The 24568-nt window shown below is 45.8% G+C and overlaps 1 protein-coding gene across 5 annotated transcripts in view; it reads left to right on the top strand.

The window, feature by feature from the left end:
- Nucleotides 1-24568, top strand: part of TBC1D30 (TBC1 domain family member 30) — a 956754-nt gene that overhangs the window by 695889 nt on the left and 236297 nt on the right. For all 5 annotated transcript variants that reach the window (XM_069629763.1, XM_069629762.1, XM_069629764.1 and 2 more), the window contains one exon: nt 23688-23793. In XM_069629763.1, coding sequence (XP_069485864.1) covers nt 23688-23793 — 106 coding nt within the window. The remainder of the gene's footprint in view (nt 1-23687; nt 23794-24568) is intronic.

The raw sequence follows: 24568 nt of genomic DNA, 5'->3' as shown, positions 1-24568 counted from the left end.
TGGCACAGAAGTTGACAGATACGGAGTGGACCAGGTGGAAGTAGACCCTGCAGACCAATTCACTCTGAGGTTAAAAGGGCCCCTTGTCCAGTCATATGAATCTTTACTGGCCTCGACTGTATCGTAGGTATGTCCTGGATCGATTTGTGGACAGTCCCCTGAATCCTGTGGTAACGAAATGGGAGAGGCTGAATCGGTTTTCCTCAAAATTGACGCCTCTTGTATCCTTGTGTGCTGCCATTTTGCACTCTGATATCTGTTATGCACTTAAGGGCTTCAGAGCCTATTTGAGTCTGTTTCCCTTTTCTCTAGTTTTTTGTGAAACCTTGGAAAGAGTCCTTGTGAAGGCGGTAGAACTTGTAATAGGAGGCACGAAGTTGCCAGTGGGTAGAGATAACCTAGGCAGAGGACATGCCCCGCATGAGTTCCACCCCTAAATTTGAAATATGTTTTTACTTGCCAAAATGTTCTGGTGCTATCCAAATGAGATTGACACCCAGGCCTCCAGATAAGGTGCGTACAAGGCCTTTTTTACGCATGGAAATCTTGTAAATACGACAGCTTTATTATTTTTCTGTGTACATTTACACACAGGTTTAGAGCAGAGGGCAGTGCAACGGTCAGGTTACTTGACAGAAACCAGAAGGCTTCTTTTGATTTTTATCTACATGGATGTAATTTCAAGCCACCTCTGAAACAGAATGTATTTCTCTGAAGCCTTTCAAAAAAAGAAACTGCACACTGTGATAAAAGGATTGGTTTCTTTCCATTCAGCTTCAGAAGCACTGTGCATATTTTCCTAGAATTTTAGGATAGTATAATTAATAAAAATGGAAAACTAAGTTGCAATTGAGAATTAATATTTTGAAGCAAATGATACTTTTTTTAATTTTATTTTTTTACAGTGAAAGCAAACCAGTATTGCACAATTGTATTTTTCAGAGTTCCGGTGCTATGTCCATAATCATGCATAGGCAGATCATTTTACACTTATAATTCAATTTACACTCTAATTATGAAAACAGTGTGTAAAATGTTGACTATGCATAGTATAGTTTACATCCATTCAACCTTGCAGTCAATGGGGTACATTACTATAAATGGTCAGTGGCAGCAGAGTATTTGCTCCAGTGTGAGTGATTGTCATTATGCCAATCACAGGTGTTCTAGCCTTTCAAATCTTCAAGACTACAATTAAAACACCCAAAACCTAACTCTCCATGAAGTGCAAGTGCTGTTAAAAAACAAAGGAAAGTTACATTGGTAATTGAAATAGAAACTCAGCAAAACCTGTCCCAGTGATAATCCAGATAGGTATTTAACTTTATATAGCGCTTCATACATGGTTTGGCCAACATCTAGGTACTGTGATTGTTATACCTCAGGCGATACTCAGTTAACTGACCTCTGAAGGATGTTAGCCAATAAGATAGCTCAGCTGGGTGAGTACTCGTTGCTGCAATCTGTGCATGATCTGTAGGTTACAGGTTCGAATCCCGGCAAGGCCAACTCAGCCTTTCATCCTTTCGAGATCGATAAAGGAGTACCGACTTTGGTTTGGTGATAATTGTGATAAATATGTTCTATGTACAGCGCTTTGCCAAAGGCGCTCTATAAATAACCATTTGACCATTAGATTAGATATGGAATTTAGCATGGAGTCTGTGCCTTTCTTCACTGTTGGATCATAACATTGGCATACCATTAGGCAGTAATAACTCCAGGAAATGAGGACTTTCATTAAACATCCAAATCCAATTTTGCTATTGAACCTCAAAACACACAATACAATTCATGTTTGCTTTACTATGTAATTGGCTAGGTTTGTGTGTTTTCAACATTTAAATTACTGGAGAGATCAAATGGCCAGACCTTAGAGAAATAATGAAGGTTGTATTCTGTCACAATGCAGAAAGCTGCTGCATAGTAATGATTTCCATATAGTTTTTGCACAGGTCGGCCGGATGTCACATACATTTTACTCTCTTGCAAAGCAGAAAAGTAATTTTTACTCTCTTAAAATCACATTTACTCTCCAAGTTTAAAAATAAGGAGTAAAATACTCCCACCTCAAAATCTTATCTGGAGCACTGTCGACACCCATACGTTTGGAGGAATGGAGGATAGGAGGACATATTGCCTTTTTTTCTTTGAAAGGAAAAGGCAAATTACTTGTTGGAGAGTTTGAATTCACGGATCTACTGGCATGTAGACTTAGATTTCAAATTAACTTGGAGCGATTTCTAAAATTTTATGAAGTTCATTCCGTAAACAAATGTTTAGTATATTATTTCTGTGTTGTTCAGGTTAAAAATTGAAGACTCATTTCAGAGTGCATATGCGCTACAGCTAATTTTCCTTAAGCGTTTCCATTTTTAAAATTTAATGCTCTAGTACTGAAATCTGGTGTTAGGTTTCAGGATGGATGTCTAACAGACAGATGCATAGTCAAAATTTCTTTCAAATTCTTGCTTAGCCTAAAAAATAATTAAGGAGGTTTTGGCAAGTTGACAGTATATGACCGATTGCTGGATTTTTTTGCTCGGCATGTTGGATTTCAGAGTCCACCTTCAAAATAAATATCTGTATGGGAAAAAACCAAATGCGTCAGTCACGGAGGTCAAACAACTGCTCTAAATTTAAGCTGTGATCCAAGGAACGGCTATTTGCAATGCTCACAGCTGCAAGGATTGAATTACTCTGGTTGAATACTGAAACATTTTCCAGGTCCCCAGGCTAAGTCAAAAGTTTGGTATTGATTGCAGGTCTATGCCTCACATCCCTAATTTCCTTCTATGATTGCATGCCTGGCACTTTTCATTGAACACAATCAATTACGTTAGTAGTTCTGAAATGTGTTCCCTTCTATATATCAAAGAACTATTTTCTCAGAAGGGAAATGGGCAGAGTGGCTATTGGTGTATTCAGTGAAGCACAGAGGCGTGCGCTCAGGGTCAGTTTGCTTTTGGTAGGACCGTGGCAACAGAGGAAAACATACGGCAAGGGTCTCCTATGACGGTTGTGAGCATTTACCCATTAGAGAACTGAAAGGGAGTTTCATATGCAATATTTTGTTGAGGTGGCCCGCTATAGAGAGTGATAGAAAACTGAGCTCACAATCTGGACAGTAAAATAAAGCAAGAGGAAATGGGTAGCTTGATAAAAATTCTGACAACAAATCCAAGCTGTAGGCCCTGATGAAGTTGAAAAAAACCTCTGATAACACGTTTCTGGTTGCACTGCTGGCCTTCTCGGTAAACAATGCACTTCTTGGGCATCAACATTGTTGCTAATCCGATAAGTGAATCCACAGTGGCATTAATCTCTACTTTGGCAAAGGACCTTATGGATTGTGGAATCTTCACACTATTCCCCCCGCACCCGTGCTGCACCCCCCATCCTTCAATATCAGATTAAGACTTAAATCTACTGTGGCTAGAAACTTTATTGCGATATCCACCATTTGTACATTCATCGGGTATCACCGAACGTTACAAACTAACTAACCTATCAAACCTTATTAGATTAACCCTCGGTCCAAAAAGGCTATACTGTCGGGCACTCAAGGTAGGCCTTGTTTGGGGTGACTGGAGCCATTGCTGGAAATAAGGCTCCTAAATCTCTAATTTAGGGGTCAACTGGTAGTTAGCCAGGTACTAATATTGGTATAGGAAACAAAGCAGGAATTCCTACAGCCCTTGTTAATTTTAGCGTTCACAACTGAACCTTTAGCACATATGAGGGATCGACTCTAATTCAAAGGATTAAACACTCTCTGCTAGCTGTTGGCAGCAGAATTGACTAATTCAAGAAGGTATCTTCGTTTAAAGTGAATTGCACCAAATCTAGCTTATTGGATATTTGAGACACCCGACAGCGTAGCAAGCTTGAAAGCCACACTCACATTAATTCTGGATTGTTGCTTGCATCCTGATAGGGAGATTAGCATGAGAAGAATCCTATATTCCTATATGAAGAAAAGTAAGCAAATCTACTCAAGCCTACAGAGACCTGCATATCTGAAATTCAGACTTATCTTGGATTGGGGATAAGAGTATCAAGGTGGACCTATTGCTGACTATTCTGCTGTATGTTCGCAGTCCCAAGTGCATGTTCCAAAGAAGGCACTGTGATAATATCCAATGATGTCATCACTCCTTTCTCTGAGGTAACCGTCCCTCATATGGCCAGGGTGAGGCAGACACTTTTTGATAGAAGCCATAGGGTTGGCTATATGAGGGAAGATCATATGAGGAAGGGTGATCTTCGGGGAGAGGACACAGCATCGTTGAAGGAAGACACATGCCCCCCTGACCCTTAAGCCTCTTTAGTGATGTTTCTTCTCTTTCCTTGGCCCTGATGGCCTATTGTAATATTCTCCCTCAACCCTTTACCAACTCCGATAATCCCCCACGTGACTTAGGGAACGATATGTCCACAACTGGAATGAGGAAGAAGCAGGGAGCAGTAATGATTACTCCCAATGAGGTCAAACATCAGCTTCCCCAATATCACATGTTAAAGGATTGGGTAACATCAACATGAATCCTTGAGACTGTTTAACATATAATTTTTGTGACTTTAAAGCTACTAAATTATAGAACCAGACCCCTTCAGTAATACCAGCTTTTCCGGCCATAGGAATGGAAAAGGAGAACGGAACATTACTATTATACCAAGAACTAACTTGCCTTTCAAACTAACTGAGAACACTGTCCCAGACTTTGCATGTAGGTTACCAAGCACCCGACTATCATTTACATACAAGTAAAATAACTGACGAAGAAGCTGCACAGAGCAGTAAAGATCAGTGAAGACCAGAAGTCCAAGATTAGCTCTAGTCGTTGGGAACAAACGCCTGTGCCTAGGCAGTTTAAAAGGCAAGTGAAGCAGGGAATTGTCTGCTGCTTGCGGGAGAGAGCTGCGTCTCTGTGAGATTGAAGAAACCAAAAGGCAATTACCGGCATGGTGCAGCCAGGTGCCTCGTCAGCAAAGAAGGAAGAGATTGCTGTGCAAGAAGGATACCCTACGGGAACTGGGCATTCGCAGGTGATAGAGAGCAGCGCTTTACTTACCGGAGCCCGGGACGAAGCAGACTTGTGACGTGGAAGCAGCGAGAGCTAAAGAAACCAAGAGGAAACGGCCATGCGAGGGAGGCAGATGGAGGAAACACTTCTCCGGTTCGCTGCGGGAGATTCCAGTAACACTAACAATACTGGTGAGTCCACCCAGAGGCAGTGGGGACCCCAGGGGGGTATCAGTGGTCACACCGAATGCAAGTGATTGAACAACAAGCAAGTAAGAGAGCAAGAATGCCTGAACTTAATATTAAAAGGGGAATTAAGTTACAAACAAAACCCTTATAAGCAGATGAACATAAATTGTGCGAACATAAGAGAAACCAAGACCGGATAATATATCCGGAGGACATGATATGATATGATATGGCATTTGTAACGCGCCTATACACAAGTGTTTCAAGGCGCGACGAGGCGGGGGGGAACAAGGGGAGACAGACAACGATCCTACTAGGCCAGGTGTCAATCAGATTGCGCTAGTGCAAGGGGAGAGGGGAGGGGAAAAGTGCACAGGGGAGGTGGAAAGGGGAGAGTGCAGTACAGGGTTAAGAGCATACAGGATAAATAACAAGGACCAGCTAGTGGCAAGTGCGAGATAAGTGCAGAAAAGTGCTGGGAAGGGGGGCTGTAGGGATACAGACACAGTCCCGCGGTGCAGGGGGTTGCCAGGGAGGCAGTGCAGGGGAGAGTGGCCAGGCCAAGGACGAGAGCGGTAAGTGGCCCAGTTGCAGATTCAGTGCAGTTTCAGTAAGTTTAGCAGGGGAGAGAGGGAGAGAAGGCGGAGGAAGGTTTTGAGGTGCTTCCGGAACCGGAGATGGTTCTCCTCGAGTTTCAGGGAGGCAGGAAGGCTGTTCCAGAGGGAGGCCCCTGCAGCGGAGAGAGATCTGCCCCCAACTTGTTGTTTGGAGAAGCGGTTGACCCTGAGGGAGTTGGAGGCGGATGAGCGAAGAGCTTGAGTTGGAAGGTATTTAGGAAGAGAGAGTTGAAGGTATTTTGGCCCAAGGCTCCAGAAGGCCTTGTGGACAATGCAGAGGGTTTTGAACTTGATCCTCGCAGTCACTGGGAGCCAGTGTAGTGATTTCAGTCCTGGAGAGATACGGTCCCTGGGCTTGAGGCCAAGGACAAGTCTCACAGTCCTATTCTGGATGAGTTGCAAAGGGCGGAGAGTAGAGGCGGGCAGATTTAGATAGAGGCTGTTACAGTAGTCCAGCTTAGGGAGAACCAGGGCTCTAGAGACAGTGAGCTTCTGGGGGAAGGAGAGGAAAGGAAGGATACCTCGGAGGAGGTGGAGCTGGTAGTGTGACTTCTTAGAGACGTCGGATATGTGAGGAGAGAAGGAGAGTGTGGAGTCGAAGATGACCCGAGGTTTTTTGCCTTGCAGTTAGGAGCAGGAAGAGGGCTAAGAGGCCGGCCAGAGAGCTGCAGGGAAGGAGGGAGTGGGTGTGCCGATAAGTAGAATCTCAGTCTTACTGGCATTAAGGCAGAGGTTGTTGGCGGCACACCATTCCTGGATAGCAGAAAGACAGTCAGAGATGAGGGAAGGAGAAGAGGAGGCCGAGGGTAGCCTGAAAATGAGCTGGGTATCATCCGCATAGCACTGAAAGTAGGGGCAGAGAGCAGCGATGCGGTGGGCGAGGAGTGCCAGATACTGGTTAAACAGCCAAGGAGAGAGGTTAGATCCCTGGGGGACAACACAGGTAGAGAAAAAGATGTCAGAGAGGAAAGACCCCAGTTGGACCTGGGAGGGTCGATTGAAGAGGAAAGAGGACAGCCACGCCAGAGCCTGACCAGTGATACCCAGGTTATCACGGAGACGGTTGAGCAGGATGGTATGGTTGACGGTGTCAAAGGCAGAAGAGAGATCAAGCAAAATGAGAACACATGGAGTGTTAGAGTCAAGATTCGAGAGCAGGTCCTCACGGATGTTCAGGAGAGCAGTTTCCGTGCTTCTGGCGGCTCTGAAGCCAGACTGATGGTCATGAAGACCAGCATGGAGATTAAGCTGGGAGATGGCCAGTTTCTCCAGGAGCTTGCCCAGGAAGGGAGTAATAGAGATTGGGCGATAGTTAGCAGGGCAAGAGGAGTCAGAGGAGGGTTTCTTAAGAAGGGGGTGCACAAGGGAGTGCTTGAGAGGGGATGGGAAGATTTCAGAGGCGAAGGAGTGATTGCAGAAGTCAGCAAGGGCAGGAGCCAAGGAGTCGATGTGATCCTTGATAGTTTTGGAGGAACAGGGGTGGACCTGTTTTGATGAGACTTTCATAGATCGGACTTGTCTCGAAACCTCGTCAGCAGAAAACAGGGGAAAGGAAGAGAAGGAGAGAGGAGGGGTGGCTGCAGAAGGGCCAAGGGTATAGCAGGGAATAGAGGGGGGAGGTGAGAGGAGGAGAGTGAGGACAGGATGTCTTGAGTTTTAGAGATGAAGTGAGCGGCCAGTGCCGTGCAGAGGGCCTGGGAGGGGACAGGAGAGGTAGAGACTACAGCAGGGTTTGCCAGCTCCTTGCAGATTTTAAAGAGTTCGGCCGAATTATTAGATGCCGCAAAGATGCGGGATTGGATAAGGTCTCTCTTCTTGGTGAGAACGGAGAGCCGGTATTGCCTTTGGAGCAGGCGACAGGCCAGTTTGTCAGAGGATGAACATGAAGCACGCCATTTCCTCTGTGCCACCCTGCACTTGCGTTTAAGGGTGACGAGATCCGAGTCATACCAGGAGTTCCATTTGGCTTTGGGCTTCAGGCAGATTCTCATGACAGGGGCAAGGATATCAAGAGCATCAGATATAGCAGAGTGGAGAGGGTTGTGTCAGGGTGGGAGTCAGCCGAAGGGGGAGGAGGGGGTGAGAAGGTGGCAGCGAAAAGCCTCAACTGACACGCGCTTCATGGGTCGGATGACCGAGAAGGAAGGTGGCATTGATGAGGGTGGCTTTGCCTGTGGGATAGGGAGGGTGAGGTGGGAGGAGAGGAGAAAGCGATCACTCCAGGAGAGAGGAGTGGAGAGAGGGACAGAGAGGGGAAGGTCAGAAGAGATGAGAGCATCGAGAGTGTGCCCTGCAGAATGAGTCGGCCCAGACGAGAGAATAGAGATTGAGAGAGAGTCGCAGAGGTCGCGAAAGAGTCCAGAGGGGGACAGGAGGCATCCAGGTGGATGTTGAAGTCTCCAAGAAAGTGGAGTTGAGTGGTTGAGGACAAGAGTGAGGAGGAGAGGTCCGCCCACTCGGAGAGGAAGGAGGAAATTTGACCAGGTGGCCGATAGTGGCCACGGTAAGGGAATGGCTAGGAGAGAGAGAGAGTCGGCAGACAAGACATTCAAAAGAGGAGTAGGTCTGCATGGGAGTAACAGTGGCAGGAATCCACTCAGGGAAGATAAGGGCCACACCCCCCACCCCAGCACGGTTGGGTCTGGGCACGGAGAGGATCTTGTAACCGTCAGGTAGGAGTGTGTCAAAGCTGGTGACAGAGCTGGCCGTGAACCATGTCTCGGTGAGACCGAGTACGTCAAGGTCCAGTTCCTCAAGAAGGTGGCAGATATCAGAGGAATGATTGACTGCAGAGCGAGAGTTAAAGAGTAGCTATGTGGAGAAGGTTGCCATCTTTGAAGGACTTCCGGGGAGGGGTACAGATCAGAGGTACGCCCTGCGGAGGTGAAGAAGGAGCATGTGAGGGGGCAGGAAGGGAGGGTAGAGGCAAGGTAGTAGAGGACAGAGGAGGGGGGACAGCAGGAGAGGAAAGGAAGTTGATGAGGCGCGGGAAGCGTCTATCAAAGAGGTGAAGGTTGGCCTGAGGGCCTTGGACCAAGACAGTCCCATTAGCGTAGACATTAATGATGGCCTTAGAGGAGTGGAAGGAGGCCAAGAGGACGTCCCAACGGGTGCCACCATTAGTGGGAGAAGAGGAAAAAGGAGAGGGCACAGAGACCATATGAAGGGTCCATAGGTCAGGTGAAGGCACGAAAAAGAGGATGTCGGTGAGAGTTTCCTTCGAGGAGGCATTAGTGTAGGTGATAGGGAGGCCTGGGTTGAGACCAGGATGTCCTTTTTAAACTTTTTCCTACCAGATTTAGTGAGGAGAGCAGGATAGTCAATGGAGAAGCAGTTAGAAAATATAGGAGAAACGGAGAGCACCATGGAATAGGAGGGAGTGAGGGGGAGACAGGATGAGCGCAAGCGGACAGGAAGAGAGCGGCAGCCTTAGTTAACCACAATTTTAGAACACCGTGAACACACTTATGCGTGTAAGGTACCGGTGGAGAGGCCACCTAAGTTTGAGAATCCTGCAAGGGGAGAAAAACCCTAGTTTACCATAATTTCAGAACACAGTAATGCGTGTAAGGTACCGGTGGAGAGGCCACCTAAGTTTGAGAATCCTGCAAGGGAAGAAAAACCCTAGTTTACCACAGTTTCAGAGCACAATGAAGTGAGTGGACACCCTGCGAAGGAGTGAACAGGTAGGGGGGGTGGGCCGGGGGAGCAGGTAGAGCTCACAAGATGGAGCGGCGGAAGGCGCCTGGCATCCCCTGCCGACACCTGCAGACACAAAGGGAGCCGCAGCCGTAGGAGCCGCCCTTTGCCTAAGGGGCCCTTAGCCGGGAGCTGCCGGGCAGTGGGGCTGCCCAGGAGGGAGCAGTTATAAGGCAGAGGGAGGAGAGGAAGGGGACGGGGGTGTGGGCGGGCAGGGAGGGGGGAAGGGAAGAGGAGGACCAGGAAGTGGGAGGGGGAGCAGGCACAACAACGCGCTCAGAGCGCGAACACTAAATCAACAAGATTACACAATTACACTAGGGCAGGCCCACAGGGCCAGGCAGGACTTCACTTGGCCTGCAGTTTCCTCAGGGCTACCGGCGACTGCTCTCTCCCGCTCAGCTGAACAAAGAAGCGAGCGGGGGGAGCAGCCGCCGAGTAGCCCAGAGGGGACCAGCCAGTCAGCCAATCAGAGGATGGGGGTGGGCAGGCAGGCAGGGAGGCGGGAAGGGAGAGGAGGACCAGGAAGTGGGAGGGGGGAGCAGGCACAACAACGCGCTCAGAGCGCGAACACTAAATCAACAAGATTACACTCACGGAGGCCCGCAGGGCCTGGCAGGACTTCACTTGGCCTGCAGTTTCCTCAGGGCTACCGGCGACTGCTCTCTCCCGCTCAGCTGAACAAAGAAGCGACATACAAAGTTGCATACATACAAAGTATGTATGCAACTCTGGAGAAGGGCAGAGAGCCTGTGTGAATAAAAGCAGACCTTACAAGACAGTATGCCAGGCAATCGCAAGTGTGTGAATACAAGAAGCCTTGGCAGGAGAGTATACCAGGCTACCATAACTGTGTGAAAGAGATCCTGAGAGGAAACAGGAGGCCTAGAAAAGGATTGTGTGAAATGGATGTTCAAAAGAGACATAATTACAAAGTCAGATACGTTTGTTCATCAGTATTGTTGTGAACCAAGAAAGGCACAAGGAACTGTTGGATTATGCAAAACTTTAGCGAGCAAACAGGAATCCAGGGGAAGGTAACCACCCTCTGGAGGAAGAACCTATATCCGTGAAGAACGTTTGTGTTTGAGCCTTTTAGTCTTCTTTTGTGAACATTTTTCTAAACCTTTCAAGGTTAAATACCTTTCCTGTTTCACTTTAGTGTTTAGTTTTAGTGTGAGGGTCAGAATAGAACTTTGAACAAGGGACAGTTTTGTATTGGACATTCTTACACAGATACATTCTTAGTTTTGCTTTAGGTAGAAAAATTCCCCTTGGAACAGGGTCAGAGAGGAATTTTCCCAAACCCCTTTTATTGTCAATAAAGTTCTGTAACCAAAATCATGGCTAACTTGTGTCAAAGTTTAATTTCTGACTCCTCACAACACTCTGATAAATAGTTGAGTGTTTACAGAGCTAGATTTAACAGTAGACTGCAAACCCAACGTTTTGAGAGATGCTACAGAGCAGCCCATTTCTACTCATGAGGGAAACTGGTTTATTATAAAATGCAGGTCTGCAAGTGTTGCTCGCTTACCTATTCATTTGCAATCTCCTCTGAAGAAATGAGGCTAATATTGGCAATCTGGGTGACTGGTGCACACTGCAGTGCAATTCCAAAATGATGGACGAAGATGACCCTGCTTGGCTAGCGGAACCACAATGTTGTCCGCCAGCAATTTAATATCGAATGCTGTATCTTTGGTCTTGCGCCCTGCTCACTAGGTGCGCTCACAAGTTGTGCACACCTTACAGTATGAGCAATCCCGCTGCTGCCTCAGAAGTGGGGATTAAAAGAGGAAAGGCTGCAGTGTGAGTAGGGAGAGGATACGGTGTGGCAGCAAGGAGAACTGGAGAGTTTAGAGCAGAAATGAAGATTGGAGAGTTTATAGTGGAGTGGGAAAAGAAAGGGAAAGGAGTAGAGGATGAGGCGGTGGATTGCAGAAGGGAGTAAACTAGGAGAGGAGAGGCGGTGATGTCTAAAGAGAAGTAAGGGGGAAGTTTAGTGGAATAGGAGGATGAACGAGGGGCCACAACAATAGAGGCCTTATAAAACTTTGACCTCAGGACTCCTAAATTGATGTAGGAGAAAATCTAAGTAAGATCCAGATAGCCTGGCGAAAGGTGTTTAATCTGAAACTGGAGAGCCCAATGCGTTCTTCAGCGTGACCCCTAACCCACATTCAGACAACTTGGGGCAGGCACTACCAGGTATTACAGAAGACAAAGGGAGCCATTGAAACACCGGACGACTTCAATAAAAGAGTTTACAAAAGGCCAAGAAAGAAATGTGGAACACTTTAAACTGCTCAGAATGTGAGTTATTGTTTCCCACCAAGAAGGCGGATTGGCTAAGGGACACTGAGGGAAGGACTGAGGACCATAGTTCTATAAAAACCTGATCAGCCTGTACTTTGAGAATCCCATCCCATGATCTCAGTTAATCCTAATTCTTTATTTTCTGTTTGTTACAAAGAAAACATAACCGTTGTAGAACCCTCTGCTTCTACTATCTACTGTGAGGGTGTAGAAGGAGATTGATAAGGAGGGATCATTTTGTGGATTATAAACTTTATTGTGCAATTTAAGAAAACCTATCTCTCTCTCCTTCTAAGGGGCTTGCCCTGCCGGTCACATAGCACAGCGAGCCGAGTACTCGTTCTGATATCTGTATGCAGCTTGCTGATGCCGGTTTGAATCCCGGCAGGGCCAACTCAACTTTTCATCCTTCTGAGGTCAATAAACTGAGTACCACACAGTGGGATAATGATATCTGGGAAGTGAAGGCAGGGCACTAGAATATGGAGGTCCCTTTGCTGATCACTTGAATTAGGCCTTGCACCATGCTGCCAGTGAGGTGGTTCTAAGGAGACCGTGCCCTTTCAACACAGAATTGGGTAAAAGAGAAACTGGTTAGACCCCTGGTCACATAGGCGCTGGGTCATTAATCCGTTTGCATGAACTCAAGCTAGTCGGAAGAGTGTGGCCATGAGGTGGTTTTAATAACAAATTTAGCCAAAACGTGTTTCGACCCTCCTGGGTCTTTTTCAATGCGTGTGGTAAAGTTGTGGCACATCGGTGGAGGCGATAATGCTGGGATTCAATTGAATCTTTGATGAAATGCAAACCTGTCAGGCCATGGGTGGCCTTCTGGAAACGTTGAGTGGTCATGGCTATCTTTTGATAATATCAACTGTTAAATCAGTGCTTTGATACCTGCTGGTTTGTAGTGCTATCTAAAGCTAGATATGATTATTATTAACTTAGGAAAACTTAAGTGAGCTGTCAGAATGTCCTTCAAAATTGAATGTTCTTCATCCTCTATCAGAAACCAACTGATGTAACCCAAACACTATAAACATAAGTCCTCAACTAAAGTGAAGTTTGTGTTTCCTTCACTGCTTCAGTCCTATAGTAGAAATAACTACTTCAATATCCCATCATAAGGGACAAGGGGAATAAAACCCTTCTCCTGGTCCTTCAATAACAGTTCTTCACAGTGGTCTTTAAGCACTCTTGCAGAAAACTTGGATTAGTTTCTTTAACTCCTAAACTTATTTGGCTTCCATTTAACACTCTTGTGATGGATATCTTATCCAGGGTTCTCTGTATCTTTCTTGTATGTCTCTCTACTGATTTATATATCGCATTAAGGGGGTTGTTTCCCAAAGCTCTTGGGCTTTCCCACTGCATTTGTTGGGCTGCAGCGACGAGGGAGACAACTCCCGATGTCCCCTGTTTTATCAGAGGTATTTGGTGGATCACTGTGATGAGGTAGATGGCTCCTGTTCCACTCTACTTGAGCAGTGGTATTGGGTGGACCACTGCAATGAGGGAGAGGACTCCTGCTGCCCTCTGCTTGGGCAGTGATATTGGGCTGACCACTGCAATGAGGAAGACTCCTCCTACTATTCTTGTCGCCCACCTGGAGAGACACAACTGCTTTAGCTGCAGCATTCCAAAATTGAACTTCCTGCATACTCCTTGCTTCTGCATGGATCTCCTTAGTCTGTTCTTGCTTTCTACGTTATACTGTTGACTCCGCCTTTGCGTAATGTCAACACCATCTTGGAAAGTATCATGCTTCCAGTGAGCCCCCTCGTTGCAGTACTTGGCTGGCTTTGCATATGGTTATGCCATATGCTTCTCATGTTCTTCTTCATCCCAGTATGTTTTACATTTGTCACAGTCATGGCTTTACAGTAACACAAGGTTGCACTATCAATGGTGGGAGAAAATAGTGACCATTAGGGTAGGGGGTTATTTGATAGGGATTTAGGCAGACTTTTCCCCAGATGGATGTCCTTATCCTAGGAGGGGAGCGCCTCCCTATGAGGTCCTCCTGCATATTACCACCCCAAGGGGGACTATTTTTGTTTAGTGGCCTCACCTCCCTAGTCTCCTAGGAAAAGGCCCCCTCCTGGTGAGAAGTGGCGAGACCTGGAGAATCGTCACAGTATGTACATTGTTCTGATGGTATCTGACCTTATCATGGCTGACCAGCTGTACCCCTAGGGGCCTCCACCTAGTGCTTGCTGCGCTGTGGTCAGAAGGGTGGTATGTGGTTCGATTCCCCTTGTTGATCTATTTCTAGAAGATTCTATGAGCTAGGATGAAAATTACAAGAGACTATCTTCTCCTTTATAGGAGCATGGATCACAACCGCACATTGCTGAGAACCTATTGTCATGAGCACTGGTTCCAAGGAGTCAGGACAAGGCCAACATCCCCGGAAGCAGGCTCACAACCCCCGCCCCGGGTACCAACCGACCCCTATCGGGGCCCTCTGGACCATGTCCTGGCGCCGTTGGCGCCAGGCTCATAAGAATCACTGGTCCCGGCGCCAGAGGTGCCGGGCTCATACTTTGGGTAAAGGTGCTTGGGTGGACTTACCTGTAGCAGACCATGCTGCATACTCACCTTCACAAGTCCTGGCAAAATGAAGCTCCAGCCTTCTGCTGTGTGGGACTATTTTTCCAATCTGGAACTACTTTCTTACCTGGGTGGGGCTGGCATCACTCCTTGACTCTGGAACACAGGAACTCTTTTTCTCTTGGGCGAGGCTGAGGAGGAAGACACTTAATCACCTCAACACTATTTAAACCACACCCGATTGGAAGAATGTGCTTCGCGTTATTCTGCATCTGCAGCAGGACGCTCACCGAGTCAGTTCCAGTCTTCTAGTGATATCTTCTGCTGTGAAAACAAGTCAGATCTTCACTTACCATCCAGGGATCCAGTCTCCGGCCGCACCTGTCAGCAAAGGAACATCAGGTTAGCAAAAGGCAACGTTTTAGCAGCCGCGCTTACTTACCTGAATCCACGGCATCTCCCGAATCCCGCGGCCTTTACCTGCAAGACAAAGAACTCCGGTTAGTTCAAAAAAAGGGGAAATTGGACACGATTATATTTTCACTTACCGGAGCTGTGCGCTCCTCGCCATCTCCTCTTCTGCTGCATCTCCGCACCTGCAAATCAAGAAAAAGACATTAAGAGGTGCGAATAAACCTGTCAGCAAGCATATTACTTACGTGCTCCTCCACGTGCACGGACCTTCATACTTCCGTGCATCCGTATGCTCAGCATATAGCATTTCGGCACCTAAGAAACAAAGGCAAAGACTTCATTAAAAGGTGCTCTCGAACTTTACAAACCGACCAGCATCCGCTCGTGCAGAAAACGACGGCATCGCTTCTTCAGCAGCTTTAAACCCTCTGAGGCTACAAGAGACTTAAAGCAATCCCAGTGAAGTAACTGGAACCCAGCGCCCCTGCATCAGTCGCAGGATGGAGAGCCCCCAGCATTTACATATCTAAGGTGAGAGCTCATTCAGACTTTGGGCGGCCTCAGGGAAAAAACGAATAAGGAGGAGAAGCCCAACCAACAACCAGCCATTAATCCCTTTTTCTTCCGCCTGCAGACACCTTACTCTACAAGTCAGACATTCCATAAGAGGAGGTCCGGTCCAGAGAACCATCCGAGTCCTGCGCTTCTCAATTGAAGACACGGTAACTGTCCAGCCAGGATCTGCGCCTCCGTGGGAACCAGGTGAGCGTTACACCTATGGACCCTGTCATACGTTAACTATGGATAACGTTAACTATCCCCTCTGCGGTCATTTGTGATGGGGGGAGGCTGGAAAGCAAGTATTTTCAAATGAAACACTTTAGGATTACCTTGCCCCACTGTGGGTGTGAGACTGAAGTTGAGTATTTTTGCTTTTTCCCTAGGGGGTCTATCTGATTTGTATCAGATTATTATTTTCTCCTTCCCTTTAGAGCCTTCATTAGAGATGCAAATACTGCTGTGCATCCTGGAGAGTTCTGATATCAGTCAGGATCTGTGTCCGCAGGCACTGTTTTCATATGTCAGTCTCCTTGCACAGATGGTTTTGTGTGCACCGTGGGTTCTAGGCAGCCTTTGATTATAGTGACTGCTTTTCCCTGGGTGTTTCCAACCCCTCAGTAAATCCAGTACACAGTAAATCGGCCAGATATGGTTTCTTTGAGAGAATGTGGTGTGCAGATGTTGCCCATGTGGCCATGGCTAACACCTACCTCATGAAGCTGCTATTCCCAAAACCATGTGTCACCATTGAGTGCGTGGTGTCTGGTTTCAATTTCTTGATCCACACCTGGGAAAGGCCTGAGTCAAAGCCCAAGAAGAAGCCAGTGAAAGTTGAATGCGTCATCCTGATGGTGTTCGGGTGGCTGCCAAACGTTTCACTTTTGCAACTCTGTGATAAGGAATTTGGTGTCCGCTCAGCCCCCAAAACATTTATTTAACCTGAGGTTCTGCATATTTGATGTTGAGCCTAGTCTAAAACACAGAATGCAATGACTATTGCTTTGATTATTGATGAGGCAACTCTGCTGGTTCTGAGTAGACCATCTTCAACCTGAACTGTCTCCGATGGACATCATCTGATTCAACAACATAGTTGTGCCTTTAATGAACCAGGCAGCGCTATGATATTCCAACTGTAGCAGCTCTCATCACTGGTACCACAGCAGTACTCTTGATTGGCGATCCTCCTATTAATGCGTCGCAGCCTCATCTGCCTCAGTAACATCCACCACTGACCACTCACTAGGCGAGAACTCTAGCTGTCTGTCAGTGATCGGAAATAGCCGAAGATATCGGACCAATAAGGTACCTAACACTCAGATTTCCTTAATAAAAGCACTCCAGTATTTGTGATGTAAGTCCTATCTTTTAGAATTATACCCATTTGCTTTGGGAGACCAGCATCAGGTTCCAGTGACCTGCTCAGCCAATCCCAAGTCTGTTAATCTCTCCTGTTGATTCCTAAATGAGCCTATCTCCCAGTTTAACCTATACAAGTACTGGGTGTGTCTTGTCAAACCTGCTACCGGACTGTTTTGTTGACCTTTAACTTTGCAGAACCAAACCTGTAGGATCACAGTCGGTACTACATTAGTTTATTTTATTTATAGAGCACGCCAAGCCCGTAGGCATCTGGGCGCTATGCTTACAAGTTGCAGGACAATAAAATACAGCATTATATACATAATGAGCAGTTAGTTATACATAGAAAAATTGTGGATAATATATTACATATGTACATAGCATGTGATGGGTTAATAAGGCAAGCTTAGCAGTTATACAAAGTACAAATGGATGCAGGCAACGATTCAGACTAAGCACAGGTAGGCATAAGCGAGCTGTAATTATGCCATAGGCTTGGGTTCTTGCTCCCATAGCCATAACTTGACATATTTTCTGAATAGGAGGTAGACCGGTTAATTTCTAAAGGAGGTAGGGAAGGGCATTCCAATTTTTTGCTTTCAGGGCCGGGACACTAATTCCCCCTGCTCTCTTTTGCTTGTATCGTGGGATTTTGACACAGAATGTCTTGGCTATTCTAGTTGGATGGGTTGAGGTGTGGCACGTGATGCTGTCGGCCAAGTATTTGGGAGCCTGGTTATAAAAGGCAGTTATGAGTGAGGGACAGTGTTTTAAGTGCAATTCATTGCTTGATGTTTAGCCAGTTTAAGGTATGTCTAGTTTCAGAGTTATGTTATTTCCTTGAGATATTCAGAGCTGCCCTAATGGCATTATTTTGCATAATTTGCATCTTCTTGAGGTTCTGTTGTGTAGTGTCTAAATAAAGAGCATAACAGTAATCCAATTTGGAGAGGACTAGGGCTTTTGCTATTGTGATAGTTAGACGGGGTCAAGAAAGGTGTGCATGCAGTAATGAGTTTGCATGTGAAGGCCGAGTAGGATGCCATGGCATTTGTCTGTTTAGTTAGGACAAGGCGCAGTCAATGTATATTTCTAAGGTTGTTACAACCTTAGAGACTTTGATTATGTTGCCGTCAATGTTAAAGGAGGTGAATAGTTTGTCAAGCTTGTTACGGTTATCTGGTGATCCTAAAAAGGGCAGCTCTGTCTTCTCATCATTGAGACAAAGCCCATGCTTAGCCATCCATGCTTGAATGATGAGGTAAATGTTGTTTAGAGTTTTACTGTCTGTAGTGTAGTCACCAGTGATGGGGATGAGTATCTCGATGTCATCTGCGTAATTTGTGTAGGTGACACCCAGGTAGTCAAGATCATCAAATAGAGGCTTGGTGAATACATGATAGAGAGTGGGGGACACGAAGGACCGGAGTGGGTTCTGCAGCGGCTGAAGGTGCAAAGACTCTCATGGATCTGTTGAGAAAGGACTGGATCCAGGCGTTTGCTGGATCGGAGAAATGTGCGGCAAATGTTAGATGTTGGCATAGGATTTTGTGGTTCAATGAATCAAACGCAGCTGATAAGTCGAGAAGGAGAAGCAGTGCCAGTTTACCTTTGTCTTTGAGGAGTTGGATTTGTGTCTTGAGGTCGATCAGCGCAGTTTCAGTCCCATGTCTGGGTCTAAAATCTGACTGTCTAAGACCAAGCAAATTGTTAGAGTCCAGGTATTGCTGTATTTGCAGATAAGCTGCTCGGTCTAGTATTTTTAGTAAAAAGGGCACTGTCGTAATAGGTCTGTAGTTAGATGGGTTATTGGGGTCCAAGGAAGGTTTTTTTTTTTTTTTTTTTAGAAGCGTAAGTACCCATGCGTCTTTAAGATTATTAGGTATTAGGTACTGAGCTTGATTTAAATGAGGCATTAATAAAGGAGATAATGAATGTGGCAATTTCCTTCACGGCCTCCTTGATCATAGGGGGCAGGGCATGTATCTCCTTGACAGTTTGAGGGTTTAAGTTTCATGATGATGGTTTCAACCTCTTTGATAGAAAGAGGAGTGAAGTTAAATTGAGTATGTGTGTAGCCAGTAAGAGTCGGTAGGTTAGGATTAGACTTGGTGATGTGGAGTTTTTTTGTTTTGAAGCATAGTAATTTTATCTTGCAGTGCATTCTGGATGTTAGTGCACCACAAAGTATCTTTATTGCAAGTATCAAGTGGTTGGACAGGCGATTCTAATTCTTTCAGGATGTTAGAGTTCCTTAGTGCTGTCATTATAGTTGTCTTTTCTTTGCTTGTGTCATGGCTTCTTTATAGTTAAGGGAGCCTAGCGAAAAATTGTCCTTATTGGTTGAGGACGGGGAACTTTTCCACGCGGCCTCTGGGATTCTTTTCAATTTCCGTAAAGGATTTAAGGTGTGGTGTATACCAATTATTTAGGTGTGCTTGAGGTTTGGATTTACGTAGTTTAAGTGGTGCTAGTGTATTGATCGCCTTGAGGATGGTCTGTTTATGAAGGTCGACTAGGGCTGTGGGATCTGAAGGAGTCGTGGTGGGATTGAGGATGGGTTGCAGTAGGGGGAAGTATTTTCTCAAAAGTTAAATTGCGTTTATTTCTAGTCATCATGGCAGGTGCCTGTTTTTGCTGGATAGGTGAGCTGGTTTCTTTTAAGATTAATGCGATTAGGTGGTGGTCTGACCAAGCACAAAGAGTGTTAGATTGGATGTTTATATTGCAATTAAAGTCGGCTAACCAATCTAAGGTTCTACCTTTGTTGTGTGTTGGTTTAGTGATGCAGTGTGTGAATCCTAGTTCAGTGATGGTGTCTTTAAGGGTGCATGCTTTGATATCTTTTGGCTCTTGGAAACCTAGGTTAAAGTCGCCAAAATAATGACTTGGGATTTGATTTTAGTGTTGGTTGATAGTAAAAGTGAGATGTCATCTTCAAAAGTAGTTGTTGGCCCTGGTGGTCGATAGATGGATAGTGATGGTGCTTGAAGGTGAGGTGAGTAGTTTGACGGATAGAATTCTGCTGAGGGCATAGATTGGTTGTTAATACTTAGGACGAGTGAGGTTTTGTGGATAAATGCCACGCCCCCTCCTTTGGATAGGTTAGTGTCTCGGTCAAGCCGGATGATGGCGTAGTTGTCGGGGATTGCAAGGGCAAGAGCTGGTCCTGATGTAGCATGGAGCCAAGTCTTCGTGATGGCTATAAAGTCAAGGTCGTGTGTGGTTATATAGTCCGCAATGTCTAAAGCGTAGGCAGGCAATGATCTAGCATTGATAAGGCCCCTTTCATTTGGGATGAAATGTTACCCCGTCTTCTTATGGTTTGTTTGGGGCTATGCTTAGATGCAGGGGTGGTGGTGGTTGGCTTAGCTGGTGTGTTGGCTATTAAGGTAGTGCCTTTAGGGATATGGGCAGAGTGTGACAGAGGGGATCTAGAACCTAGTCTGATATTCCTGTTTAGTGGAGCATGGCATAGTGGACGATTGTGTTAGTGTGGTTTGGTGGAATGACAGGATATGTGTATTGTGTCTAGGATTGTCTGAGTGTGGTGGTACTGTGATACAGTGAGGGAGTACAGTAGGCATCTGTGTCACTTTAAGATCAGTGTATATACACTGGGGTGAGGATCTTGAGGTCTTGATCAAATGTGGGGGGGTGGATTTGGAAGGTAGACATGGCGGTAGGACTTCGAGGGCGTTATGAGGACCGATGGCGGAAGGCTGAGTGCCATATACATGTGCATGTGGGATACTGGTGTTCCGGGAGAATAGCTTAACGGCAACGTGCGCGCCTTGGAAGCAAGACGACATGAAGCAACACAGGTTCGATCCCCGGGTCCGCGCTTAGAAACCTCTGGGTGTTTAAGCGCGTTATAAATGCGTAGCTAAGAAAAAAAAAAAACAATACCTGTAACAGCGCCTCAATGCCTGCGGGCTGTGTGAGTGCTTTAAAAATGCTAAATAAATAAATAATACTTTACGGTTGATGTGCAGGTCCATAGTGAGTGACAGGGGCACACTAGATATGGTGAAGATGCATGCAACCAAATACAAACTGATGATACAATTAGTGATTGCGGTTGTGGCTGCGTATGATGGACGCATGGTTCTGCTCTAGCTAAGATTTGCCAAGGTCGCTAGTAGTGGTTAGAGATGAGCCATGCTGGCTAGGTGAATGAATAATAGGGTAGGAGTCAACAGCCCTGATTCACATTGTTCTAGCAAGCAGACATATAAAATCGGTAATAGGTACAAAACGCAAGTAAATATATCACGGTACAGATATTCATATGTTTCAGACAAGTAATAGAAACATAGCAGTTCAGGGTTGTACGCCGTCCAGAGTTATAAGTATTGTTGGCTGGATGAAGAGTGTGTGAGTTAATCAAATACTGGTGAGGGTTGGCGCGCAGTTACATACAGGTTGTTGGCAATAGTTACTGTACGATTGAACTCGCAGGTGTATCTGATATAATGAGGCACAAATGCCCTTCAAGGTACTGGGACAGGGATGGTGACGTCGCAGTCAACGGTCCCGACTCGGGAGGCAGAGGCAATTATGAGCATGAGCGATACAGTGATGTGCGCAATACTTAAATTAACAGTAGGGTTGAAAAGACATGGCATACAAATGCGTTGTGCGACTACAACAATGTTCCTGGGGTAGCAAACCTCCACACGTACATTACTTACTTGTAACTTGTATAACACCTTTACTTGTATTTGTATTTATTTAGTTTATATAGCGCTTTCATCCAAAGCGCTTTACATTAAACAACAGTATACATAGACAATAAAACAGTAGAAGCAATTTACAATCATGAATCGAACCAGTAAAAAACAGTAAGTAGAGCAATTAATCTGAAGGGGGAGTGGGAAAGGGAGGAAGGATGGAGGAGGGAGGAAACAGGAGGGGAATAGGGTGAAAAAGAGGGAGGATAAGGAGAAGGTGGAGGGAAGAGAGGATGATGGGGAAGAATCAAGGGAAGGGAAGGGAATGAGAGGTGGGGAAGGGGTTAAGGCAGGGAATGGAGAAGGAGAGATTTCGGGGAAGAGCTGAAGGAGGAAAAGGTAGGAATGGAGCAGATTTACGAGATTATCATAAAACCTCTGTGTGTACATTCTTTTATTCAAAGTGGGGTCCTCGGGAGTTCAGATATCCGGGTTACTGGGAAAACGGATGTTAAAAACAAACAAATTTGTCTGTGGCAATTTAAAGAAATAAGCCTTAGCACAGTCTTTTATTCACAGTGTCCAGCTCAAAAAGTGTCCTTCAAAAAAAGACCAGATGGATTTTGGAGTTAAGACCCTAGCCCGGTCCCCAGAGTTTGTCCCTAAATGTGTTGTCAGATGGTTTGTCTCCTGTTAGCATTAGGATGCAATGCGCTTAAGCCCCTGTGGCAGGATCTGTAGCAGTTGTCTGCCATGATATGCAACAGCCGATGGATTTTTGATTCAAGTGGTTGGCAGTCACCCACGCCTTACAGCCTCCATTGTGACAGAGGTGCTCTAGAGGGGCTGATCACCCCTGCTTCTCTGGAGTCCTGATGTCTACCCTCTGCAGCTCCTTTCTAGTTCTCTTCTGGTCCTGGCCATCCACAATGCCATACTACGTTGCTTGGCCCCTTCAGATCAGTGCCCTACCTTAGTCTGTTCCTTAGACAATGTGTGACCTCTCATTCTTTCCTGTATTTGCTGCTCCTGGCCTCAAGTCTTGCACATTTCCTCTTGCTTCCCACCTCTTACTTCTAGCTCCTTTTTGCTGCCACCTTTTGCCTCTCTTGTCCCCTTTTGCCTCTCCTGTGCCTGCCACCGTTGCCCTCTTCCTGCCACCTTTGTTCTCCTGCTCGTCACTCTAGTATGTGCCACTCCGATCTTTCCAATTCCCCTCAAACGTCCTTCTCCTAACTCTACTAAATCATCAGTCCGCTCCATACTCTGCTCGTGGCTTCATCAAACACCCACAGACTGCCTTCTCCTCACAAGTTTGTATATCCTGCTCCTTCCACCTAGTTAAGGCTTAGAGTGTTTCCACCAGGTTTTTTGGCGGGTTCTCTGAAGTGGTTTGCTCTCTAACAGACAGTCACTGGTGCTGTGGAGGCTTTTTAGATTGCTACACTAACAGTGGCTGTAAAAGCAATGTCTGCCATCACGAAATTGGACAATCTGTTTCCGAGCACATGCTTGTGAGAGCTTTGCTTCCCGAGCAGAGCCACGCCGGCTTTGTTTTTTTGTGGTGTGTTCACGCAGCCTGAGTTGCAGGAATATTGTGCTCATAAACTGTTTTTCTTCGCTCGTGGGTGTCGCTTTGTGGAGCATTAAGCTACATTGGGGAATCTCCGTCCATTCTATTCTGGTCGCATGTTGTTGATACATATGTGGTCTCTTTCCCACAAGCAGGGACTAAGTGTTTGTGAGCAGTGGGTCTCCTCCCTATGCCACCTCCATGCCAATCATCCACTAGAACAGGGAAAATCCGGCCCCATTTGTCACCTCAATGTTCCCAAAACAAGGCTGTGGTTTTAAAAGTAATACCATATTACCCTTTTTTCTCATCTCGTCTGCGCCCCCGCTTTCCTCACCTCCTCACCTCCTTACCCACTTGTGGACCTTAACTGCTCAACTACACGGTGGACCATTTAAAACTTATGGATAAAATGTGTAGCTTAGTAAAATGGCCTCCCACCCTGAGCATAGTACAGAGTTACAAGAAATGTTATTGCCTGTGGAATCAGTCTCACACTGAACCTGACCCCTAAATCATGACACACTACCATGTATTTGCAGAAGAGACAGTTCTGACCTCTTACTCTAGAGGAAGCATTATGGCTCATGAGGATGGTATCCGAAGTGCGGTAATTCATTTGTTTTATCTTCATAAATCATATCCTACATGTCACTTAAGTACTGTCATGTTTTTCAATGGTGTCTTATGTCTTTGTCCAGGCAGATTGAATGCTGTCAGAATGCAGATGACTTTTACAGTGCAATGGGAAGGCTCACACAGGAGATGCTAGAAGACGGTCTAATAGAAAGCTACGAGCTCATGCAGGTTGGTATGTCAGACAGGTTGCGAGGTTATGGCAATTTTACTTCGAATACGGCTGTTTACAAGTGTATTCAAACAATTTTCTTCAGCGTGAAACCTCTTTGGATAACTACTTAGTAACCAAGACAATACTAAAAGAACAATCATGTATAGGTTTGAGGTATAATGAATCATGCATGTGTGAAGCAGACATTGCATTGCTTCATGTATACTAAAATATGCTGTGTAGAAGGTGGTACACACCATAAGAATCTGCCACTTCATGCCCTTTTTTATAAGTGATTGCCAAGCTAACTAGGAAACTAAACGTTCAGTTTCTGACATTTGAGCATATGTACTTTTATTGTTCTCTGTTGATCCTTTTGGACTACCCTTATTCTGCCTAAATTTGCCAGAGGTGGGAGACTTTACTAAGGTTATTCATTTGCCTCTCATATTGAAAGCTGTTTGTGGTCTTCTCCCGACGAGCTGCTTCCAACATTTTACTTAGATATTTATTAAATGATTGCTTGAGAGTATTGTGAAGGCATCATGAGTTAGACAAAGACAACAGGTTCAAGTTTAACAGTTTTTTATTAAATTCAAAAGGCAGGGTGGAGTTATGCCTAACTTGCCCTATTCCAAGGTGGGATCGCCCTACTGTGAGAAACCTGACTGTGTTCTCCCACCTACTTCCAAGGGCCATTGCTTTTGGATCCCAACCCTCGTGGTGGACAAGCGAGGGAGCATCACCTGAGTGGAGGGTCACAGGGGATTGGGAGGACAACACCCAAGGGAA

This window comes from Ambystoma mexicanum, chromosome 12 (assembly GCF_040938575.1).
Source record: "Ambystoma mexicanum isolate Mex_15411 chromosome 12, UKY_AmexF1_1, whole genome shotgun sequence".
Taxonomy (NCBI): Eukaryota; Metazoa; Chordata; class Amphibia; order Caudata; family Ambystomatidae; genus Ambystoma; species Ambystoma mexicanum.
This window is presented reverse-complemented; position numbering and strand designations above follow the sequence as displayed.